The following is a 10,564-nucleotide window of genomic DNA, read 5'->3' as shown; positions in this document are numbered from 1 at the left end:
TATAGCATTTGCATTCGAAGTACCCATAGTAGATCCAAGAGGTTAGGGCCCCAATGCTTGAGATACCATTGGCTCATTGGGAACTTCCTTTTTCTTGCCCAATTCTTGCCTTAAGGTAGTGAACCCTTCCTTAATCTCAACAAACCCATCGTGCAAAGTGTCACCAACTCTTTGGAAATATTGATTCATGGCTACAACTCTGTTGGAAATTATTTCATCCCTAGATGGACTTTCCCATGCACATTCATGCTTGTATCTGGCTACATATGAAGCCCTGCATATGCATCTAGGCACTATATATTTTTTGCCTATTTTTAGGCATTATTTCATATTTTTTATGCATTGTCGGCCAGTCCTCTGATTTGCTATTGGCCGACCAACTCTTCTCCCACCTATATAAAGGTGGCTAGGCTTAGCCTCATTTTCATCTATCTTTTCAGCTTCTGCAGTGATAGGCAACATCTACGGGACCTCCCTCATGCTGCTTCACGTGATGTACTACCTTTTCTGGTGATATTCAGCAATGATCTTCTTTTCTCCTTTATGCTTGCTGTCCATACACAGTGTTGTACAGTTCTTGTAGCATTTCTTTGTGGGTATCATAGCATAGTACCCATTCTTTCATGGTATCAAAGCGGGAAACATCTACAGGGACCTGCGTTCTTTTTCCCATGCTACTGTTGACTATTTACAGCATATAGGAGCTGTTCACTTGCTACGTTTCTTCATCAATAACCTACGTTTTCCTATGGAGCTGCGGGACTGCCTCAAGTGCTGCAATTTCTTTCTACAAAGTTGCTTTACAGCCTTTACCACTAGAGAGTCATTCTATTCTCTTCTCTTTCTAGTTCCCTCCTACCCATCCTCTCTTCTAGTCTTTGTAAAGGAGGTTTGGGCTCTTGGAGGTGATGGCTTCTGGAGATCACCATTCTCCCCTCTCGTGGATTCTCTTCTCTTCCTCTACTCACAGTACACAGGTGTCCTCTTCACATATACCTTTTTCCTCTACCCAAGTCAGTGCCCTCTCTGCAAAAGAGGATTATTTACAAGAGTTTCTAACTGAGACCTTATCAATTCCTCTAATCCCTTTGGATGAGTATCTTCCTTCTCTTATGTTGTTCCATGTGGATGCTATTATTGCAGATTTTCTCTCCTCTCTTTCAGAGGAGGATAATGGTTCTTCTATAGAGCAGGTGGATGATTTTGTTGAGATATTGTGAGATATCATCACATATTCTGGAGCTTCCTACTTTGGTGGCTTCTCTCCTGGCAGTTACTTCTCCTTCTTATGTTTCAGAGGAGGCATCTTCCACTATCTTGGAGTCTGTTCCTACTTCAAACCTGGCAAATTCAACTATCACTAATGATCCTTTTGTTCCAGTGGTGGTTGTTTCATTTCCTTCTTCTTCAAAGGAGGATTCTACTTTGGTCCCACTACTTGTTGCAGATGCAGAGGAGATACCAAATTTTCAGAGCCATCTATGGTTCCATCTCGTGAGGGCTTCTCTCTCCAGATTGATCCTCATGTTTCGTCTTCAATATCTTCTCGATCTTCTCGTGGCTTCTTCCAGAGACCTTCTCTATATTCAGATGTACCATATCTTCACGAGCTTTGTGTTTTTTATAAGGAATGTGTTCCTTCAAACTCTTTGGAGGATTTTTTGCAACGTGCCGAACTTGGTCCACCCATCTAGCACTGAAGAGGTGTTTTGGAAATTATTTCATCCCCGGATGGACTTTCCCATGCACATTCATGCTTGTATCTGGCTCCATATGAAGCCCTGCATATGCATCTAGGCACTACATATTTTTTGCCTATTTTTAGGCATTATTTCATATTTTTATGCATTATCGGCCAATCCTTTGATTTGCTACTGGCCGACCAGCTCTTTTCCCACCTATATATAGGTGGCTAGGCTTAGTCTCATTTTCATCTATCTTTTCAACTTCTACAATGATAGGCAGCATCTACGGGACCTCCCTCATCTACTCCACGTGATGTACTACCTTTTCTGGTGATCTTCAGCATGATCTTCTTTTCTCCTTTATGCTTGCTATCCATATACAATGTTGTACAGTTCTTGTAGCATTTCTTTGTGGGTATCACAACATAGTACCCATTCTTTCAAACTCTTTGATCCAAGGGGTTAAGGAATTTATCATCACTTCCATCATCTTAGGATTTTTACCCTAATTTCTACAAAAACAAGGTATCCAACAAGAAAATGGACGTAACGGATATAGGAAGCTTACGGTATGGGGAACATAACCCTATGCTCACTTTGCCAATATATGGTGCTGTTTTGGACTAGGCCCCATTATTCATATGAGACTATTCACTTTGTTACACCTAGGCTAAAGGTTAAACCCAAGAGGGAGAGGAACAAGAAAGACTACGAAAAGTACCCCAACCACTTCATACACCCCCAGCGACCAAACATGACAACAATTTGGCATACAACAAGTAGGTAACACCTCCCTTTTAGTACACTATCATCACACCCATCAAACCAATTTTTTTATTTTTCATAAACCACCATTTTGCCTTAAAAGACCTCTACCCCCAAAAATACGAATGGAACACTAGGTCCTTGCAAGACCTAATAAGATAGCTACTGCACTAACCCATTGATATTGGACATAATGAGCTCAATGTCTCATAGCTATATCTTCTGTTGGCCTCCATTCCCAAAAGAGCAAGCTGTGTTGAGCTATTTTGTAGGCATGAAGACCAACCATAGCTCAAGAAAGGCCAACTATATCAAAGATCCATTGCTCAAAAATGGTTATACCTAAGCACTCAAGAATTGCATGTTATTTGCGGGGACAACGGTTCCGAAGATATTACCCTATCATAAAGAGCACACACACATCCAAATAACAAGGCAATTATAAGAGTTCACAATGTAAAGCTGCTACCAAAAGGAAGCACAAAATTAAAAGGTTTTGTAGTCTCTATTGAATCAAGCTATTCGCCATGGATACAGCAACCACAATATCCACATCGAGTTACTGAGATGACACTATTATCCATCATAGAACCTCACCAACCAAGAGATGGTGTGATCAACAAAAGACATCCTACATGGCTACCGCGACCTCAGCTCACCAGATCTCTTTGCAACATGCTGTTTCAACCCCTCTGACTATCACATGAAATACTTAAAAAGTTGGCACTCTTCTCCATAGCACAAATCTTGCTTTCTCTATTCCCCGTGGTCTTGCAATCATTAACTCCATTTTGAACAGACTTGCAGCTAAATTACAAAATGAGGCATGGTGCTAATGTCGCTATGATAGGATTCCTTGGAAACTGGCATCAACACAGACGAAAGATTCATACTGCACATAGAGGTAAGTACAAAGCGAATTGTTGCTTTGAATTTGTAGTCTTGTATAAAAAAATTAAAGCTTGCTGTAAGCAAAGAGGCCATGCTTATGATGCCCTCCACAACAAGCCCACACCACTTTTAATCATCATAAAAGTGGACAGAAACACCCTCAAGCACATCCAATGAGCTTCTAAAACATGTGAAAGAATTGAGGGGGATTTACTTCCTTGCCAAAGGTAGCCTTTAACTACGGAAAAGACCACCCCCTAGTATAAAATGTAGAGTCACGACATGATTAGCCTGTGATTAACCTTCGCATAATGTTCTGCGAATTAAGGCTAGTGAGGCAATACATCTCAATAAGCACAACAGCAGGCACATTCTGGAAGGCCATTGGAGGCAACCTTACCTTCAAGTGGGTAAAGTTGCTGGGTTGTGAAGGCATAGTTGAATCAGAAAATCATACAGTTTTTGCTTCAAGGCACCTATGTTTTCTAACGATTTAGGGTTTGATATTCCCTTCTTATTAGAGGACATTTGATCCAGCCAATCATTAACTTTTCTCAGGTCTGCTAAGACGGATGTAACCCCACTATTATTTTCACACCAGATGCTTCGTTTATCTACAGTGTTGGCTGCAGAAAATGCTGTTTGGAAACCAGAATCTAACGCTGCTTCCATGAATTTCATGAACCAACTTTCTGCTTCATCTTGTAAAAGCTTTGCAAGATTGATTGTTTCTCGTAAACCGGCACCTTTTGTTGAATCAGTAACACTACTGCCTTTCTTGCCTCCTAGAGAAGAAGAATTTTTGCCAGATTGTTTCCCAGCAGAGACATTCACATCTGACTTGAGTAGGTTTGCAGAAACCACAGCTCTGAGATTGGATTTCACACTTCTGACAACAGAGGCACTTTTCTTCACAATGTTGTTTTGGGCACTAGAGGACAGGACTGGCCGTCCTGCCAAATTGGTTGTAGTGGAGGGTATGCATAAAGGGGGCCGCTTGGTGACAGAAGCTAGCGGGGAAAACATGGGTGCCTTTGGACTGCCGGCGAGTGTTTGAAATGGCAAGGTCTGACTGGAGATACCCATCTTGTTTCTATGGCACCCACCATCTGTCGGCTCCTTAGTATGACTCTTTCCCGTACACAAGTTGTCCTCTTCCTTGACCCAAAAGCTATACGATTTTAGATCGGCTAACAAGGCAGCATCAATCCATGACATTGCACAGCGTCTTTTTTCCTCTAATAGCTTGTGAGCCAATTTTTTCCTCTCTACTGCTTCCACACCTTCGAAGTCAATCACCTTTTCAGGTAACCTTGCCTCTGCTAAAGCTTCAGCAAAAATGGAGGACTGTAACAATGCTTCATAAAATTTGATGAACTGTTGCACATAGGGCTGAGGATTATCTGTTTTTGCCAACGAGCATATCTCTGCAAAATCACTTTAAGAATTAAAGAAAAGTGTCAGTCACATTAACAAGGTGTGCATGCACACGTAGACAAGTAGCGAGAAATTCGGTTTTAAGTACCCAAATCACGCGAGACAATGTTTGGTTATACAAGGAGCCCTCACCTCAAACTTTTCATGACACTCTCTGTCACAGAAGCCTCTTGCAAAGCCTCTGCCGCAACACGTGATGCTGCTGAATGTCTTTGCATTGCGTCCTACAAGAAGTCCATATTCCATGGTTCAGTTGAAACATGCTTTACAATTCAAACCTGTAGAAGGCATACTATGAAACAAGACTTTTTGTTTAAATCCCATACAGACCCATTTAAAAGTAAGGGAAGGATTTCTACCTGTCCCAACGATGTCAAAGCTGCAGGTAGGCTATCCCAGGAGGTTCTGCAGTTCAAGATCCTATTATTTGAGGATTCTGTATCTGATAAAGAGACTGTTTTATCTGGTAATCTTGTGCACAGAATAGACTTGGTTGATGTGCCTGTTACCTCACCCTTTTCCTGAACTTCTCCCTTCTGCAAACATGCATTGGGGTGAAAAACTCGGATAATGCTTAAGCAGATATGAACTATTCTTTATTCCTATTATATAAAACAAAGAAGAGCATGCAAAGAACCTTACTTTACCAGAGACAGTTTGCTTTTCTTTGTTCCCAGACATCCTACGGTCTTTGACTCCCTGTAAACTCCTTGCCATATCCTTCAAACCTCCACCAAACACACCAATTTCTCTGCCCTTACTAAAAGACCGTTTCAATTGATGATCGTTAGACTTTATGCTGTCCGTAGATCTGGACAGGGGGCTCATTTTGCCCACACTAACTGCTCTTTTTACAACTGAGGATGGGGATGACTGCAGACATCTAGCTAAGACTTCCTTTGATGCAACACCCAGTATTGCTTTCTTCTGATCCGGGCTAGTTATACAGTTGCCATAGGAATCTCTGTCAAAGTTAAACACCATGTTCTCTGGCTCATCCCTGTCTATGAAATGAGAGCATTGGGTTAGACTTTCTTTAATTGGGGATGCCGGCGTGGAATGCGAGAAAAAGTCCGAAAATACCCTGGATTTGATGTTTCTTCCTTTCTGGCGACAAATCTCAAACCCGCCCTTTTCAGGAACGGTAGACCAGGATGCTCTTTCAAAAGAGCGTCTTCCAGGGTACACAACTGGAGGCCTTGGGCTGGACTCATCTGGTTTTGGGAAAGGATGAGTGGAAATGGTGGAAGAATCATGTGCTATTGCTGATACTGTTTTGAAATGAAGCCCTGCAGGATGATATACCATAGCTCCAAGTGAAGCACGCCTCTCTGCATTCTTGGCAACAATATTTTCACTGGAGGCAGGGTCAAAAGCCATTGTTCTCTCTGGGAAGGGAAAGATTTGCTTTACAGGGATTGCTTGACTTGTTTCACTCTGAATCAAGGAGCGTGCATTGACAGCAAACAGATCATTAGGAGTGCCCACAAAGGCATGCCTACCTGGAACGAGCTTCACACAGCGCAGAACCGGCACAGGCGACCCTGACTCCAGCTTGTCCACATAAATGAATTGGCCAAGCTGTATCTTGTTGCTCAGTATCATGTCATCGAGGTCTTCTGCTAAAGAGATGTAAGTGGCATGAGAAGAGTCAGAGACCTTGATAAAGAAGCCATGTTTGGGCCAAAGCTCACTCCCTGTGAGAGCAGGAACAATGCCGATCACCTGCAATAGCACAGAGCGATGGGTGCCGGCGACTTTCACATCTGAACCAACATTCTCGATCAGCTTTATGAGCATTCCAGGTGTCAGGGAGGCCATGTTCTCAGAGAAAAATTGAGCTTCACAGGGGATCTATGCCCATAGATTTCAGAGCCATCTTGTCAAAGGGGGATGGAATGGCAAGACTGTGAGGTTGTGTAGGATTGAGAACAGATGGGTGCAAGGATGGAGAGGCTCCATGTACTGTTGGTAGGTGAGAGAAAGAGGGAGGAGGTTAACAGTAATGAATCTGTTAAGGGTTAGCTAGGAAGGTGAGTTAGGAGTAGCCATTTCAGCATGAAAGCATGGGGCATGACAGGCAGGAAAGAGGAGGTGATGATGATGATGATGAATGATGGGGTTTTATGCAGATGGCTTTGTTGAGCAAACTTGCTGCTAGGATCTATGCATAGAGGTGGTTAAGTAGAAGTGGATGCTGCTAGGGTTAATGCAGATGAGCTTGTTGAGCAGATGTGTCCATGCAGCAATCGATCTCTTAAGGTGTAGCTAGGAAAGTGAGTCAGGTGTAGCCATTTCGGCATGAAAGCATACAGGCAGGAAAGAGGAGATGATGATGATGATGAATGACTGATGGGGTTTTATGCAGATGGCTTGATTGAGCAGACTTTATGCGAAGAGCTTGTTAAGCAGAAGTGGATGCTGCTAGGGTTTATGAGCTTGTTGAGCAGATGTGGCCATGGATAAAGACATGGAGAAGCAGAGGCAGTGATAAAGCAAAGAAAAAAGGATGGTCAGCTTCTGTGAACCCTAATTATCCCATGTGATCAAGACCCTACGCCATATACCTTGCTGCTCGAGGCCTCACACTGATGATGCTGGGTTGCAACTCGCAGGAAGGAAAGGTAAAAAAAGAAATTCCTCGCCATTTCTTTAGTCGAAGCATTTCTGACCTCCCCCTCCCTTTTACCTTTCCTTTTCCATTGATTCAAACTCGGTGATTCCTGTAGCACACGAAGAAGGGGTGCAGAGAGACGTTGGACATGGCAGCAAATTGTTATGTTGGCTTGCTTTCGGCTCCCCCATCAATTAATGCAAGATTGTTGCGCTATCTCCATCAAAGTTCCCATCGCTTTTCACGATCGCCTGATGCTTTTAGCATGTGTGCCCGCTGCGCGATCTACATCAATCTGCACAAGGCTAGGACAATTAGAAGCTTCTCTGCATTTCTGGCCATGGATCATAGGTTTCCTTGATAAGCCATGCATGAAAGCTCTTCATCTCACCAAAAATTCGGTTAAGATCTCGCGATTGCCTAAGACGATCATATTCGGAGATGGCTGAAAACCTAGATGCGCAAAACCCTCGCAGAATTTGGAGATGGCTGAAACCCTAGATGCGCAAAACCCTTTGCAACTTGCAGATCAAAATCCCAACGATCGAAACCAAACCCCTGGAAATCTGCTGTAAATCCTACCCATTTATCAGAACCCTAAAAATGATAGCTTACAAAGGCTACTGCTGCTAGAGAGAGGAAGCGAGACGAGGGATGGGACTTCCTTGTGTTTCCGCCACAGCTCCAGCTTCCAAGCGACAAGGTGTGTTTTGACAAACAGTAGAGAGAGAACGCTGCATCTGCTGTGCGGTTCTATTTTCCTAAATTCAACTAGCTAGAGTTGAAAAACAATCATCGTCGCCTGTAAGCTGCACGATCCCTCCTCTCTGACCTGGCGGCTTGTCTGGCGCGTGCAATCGCGGGAGAGAGACAGAGAGAGGTGGGGAGCCCGCCATAGCCAAAGCCTTTCTCTGTTTTTGTTCTTGTGAAAAAATCATTCGCAGGGTACAAAAGCCTGCGGGAAGAATATGAGAGGGATCGGTCAGAGTCCACAGTCTGCTGTTTTTCGAGTTTTTCAAAACAACGCGTGGCCCTACAACGCACGAGACTATCATCCCATGACTCCGACTGAATCGTCCATGAAGGCCAACAGCACTCTCCTGCATGAAGTTTTTGCTTGTATCCATATGTATATATATATATATATATATGTACCCAGTATGTGTGTATGTATACATATATTACGTGTATGCGTGCAAGCGTTTGTGAGGGAACCTGTGTGTGCATGTATATGTGTGTATTATACATATGTGTATATTTGTATTCACATGTGTGTATGCATTGTTGCGTCTCTCTGTAACTCTCTCTCACAGACGCATATTTGTGTTCGTCTCTCTTACATGCATTCTCTTTATGTCTCTCTCACGTGCACAGACACAACCCTCTCTCTCACAGACCTATACGTGCACATGCACTCTCTCACCTCACTCACACTCTCTCACACACATAGAAACTCTTGCTCTCTCTCTCTCTCTCTCTCTCTCTCTCTCTCTCTCTCTCACACACACACACACACACACACACCCCTGTGTGTGATTGTGTATACGCGTACATATGTGTGTGAATGTGTTTATATATAATATTATTATATTAATAATATATTTATTATATATTATTATTATTATATATTGATTTATATATCATTATATAGTGTATTATTATATATTTTTATATTTAATATATTTTTATTTATTAATTATATATTTATATATTATATTGTATTATTTCTTATATATTTATATTAAATTATCATATATATAATATATTTACTATATATATGTCTTTAATTTTTTTATGTATATATAACATTACATTATATATATATATATATATATATATATATATATATACTTATTATATGTTTACACATTATTATTATATATATTTGTGTTCTCTATGTATTTACATTTATTTATTATATATCTTTATATTTTTGTGTTATATTACCTATTTAAATTTTATTCTCTCAGCATATCCCCACGCTTCTCTCTCTCTCTCTCTCTCTCTCTCTCTCTCTCTCTCTCTCTCTCTCTCTATATATATATATATATATATATATATATATATATATACCATCGATACATACATACATATGTGTGTGTGTGTGTGTTCTCTCTCTCTCTCTCTCTCTCTCTCTCTCTCTCTCTCACACACACACATGCAAATATATATTATATATAATGTCATGTTTTATTATATTTAGACACATGTACCTATACATACATATATATGTGTGTATTTATAAATATAAATAAATTTTAATTTTAATTTAGATTAAATTAAAATGGCTGGGGATAAGTGGTGAGGGGTACTCACTCTCAAATAAATGAATGTTATGTAATGTCTTTTGAAGCTTTCATCATGAAGCTCACCTTTAAAGAGGGAGGCCCCTATTTTTTTCTCTTAAGGAAATCATTAGGTAAAAAGGGATAGCTCTCCTTTCAAAAATTGATGAATTGATGAGAAAATTCAAATTTTGAATTGCTCCACTTTCTCCCTTGGCCCTCTCCTTTCAAAAAATTTAGATGAGATGAGAAAATTCAAATTTAAGAAAGGGGCAATTTGAATCACTACCCTTTCTCCCTTGGCCCTCTCCCTCCTCTCTTTTGGCTACATGGAAGGGGAATAGCTTGTGTTTAATAAGAGTATAGATATAGATATATTATATGTGTATTATATATATTATATTTATATCTATCTATCTATCTATATGTGATCGCGTTTTAGGTGGTTTCACATGACCTGTTGTTGTCGCCATGATGAGAGCTTCCCCTTCAACTAGAGGGGGGCCATGCCTTAGAGGCTCTCTCCATATTCAATGTGGAACGTGCCATTGCAATACAAGTAGCATTCCCATGGAGAAGTAGCATAAGCTCACCTCTCTTGCCAAGATGCCATCAAGAGATCATGCTAGTTACCCCCCACCTCCTCTAAAGTTGTAAGAGGTTGGCCCCATTAGGCTTCCATAATCTCTTCTCTACCTCCAACCTCTTCTTTTGGAAGTGCCTTAGGAGATGTAGCTACCCCCATTAAAAAGGCTGCAATGATAAACAGTAGGTTGTAGAAAAAACATGTTCAATTCATTTCGAGCTCTTGGATTTTGTAATAGAGCTCCCAAATCAATGCAAGAAGGAGAGGGTGCAATTTGGGGGGTATGTCTTGCTTAATTCTA

The 10,564-nt window shown here is 41.2% G+C and overlaps 1 protein-coding gene across 1 annotated transcript; it reads right to left on the bottom strand.

The window, feature by feature from the left end:
• Nucleotides 1-3,355: 3,355 nt before the first annotated feature.
• Nucleotides 3,356-8,493, bottom strand: LOC147605870 (protein CORTICAL MICROTUBULE DISORDERING 2-like). Its single transcript, XM_086792950.1, has 5 exons — nt 7,784-8,493; nt 5,421-7,687; nt 5,138-5,314; nt 4,911-5,002; nt 3,356-4,779 (listed from the first exon to the last, which is right to left on the bottom strand). Exons 2-5 carry the CDS (start codon nt 6,597-6,599, stop codon nt 3,744-3,746), a joined length of 2,484 nt encoding a protein of 827 aa, XP_086649076.1. The 5' UTR covers nt 6,600-7,687; nt 7,784-8,493; the 3' UTR covers nt 3,356-3,743.
• Nucleotides 8,494-10,564: the final 2,071 nt, after the last annotated feature.

Source organism: Cibotium barometz, chromosome 58, assembly GCF_041138505.1.
Source record: "Cibotium barometz isolate CiBa-2024 chromosome 58, ASM4113850v1, whole genome shotgun sequence".
NCBI classification, from domain to species: Eukaryota; Viridiplantae; Streptophyta; class Polypodiopsida; order Cyatheales; family Cibotiaceae; genus Cibotium; species Cibotium barometz.
This window is presented reverse-complemented; position numbering and strand designations above follow the sequence as displayed.

Coding starts and splice junctions, on each gene's coding strand:
- LOC147605870 (XM_086792950.1), bottom strand. CDS start 6,599: ATGGCCTCCCTGACACCTGGAATGCTCATAAAGCTGATCGAGAATGTT. Junction 5,003..5,137: donor CTTTGACATCGTTGGGACAG/GTAGAAATCCTT, acceptor GACTTCTTGTAG/GACGCAATGCAAAGACATTC. Junction 4,780..4,910: donor AGTGTCATGAAAAGTTTGAG/GTGAGGGCTCCT, acceptor TAATTCTTAAAG/TGATTTTGCAGAGATATGCT.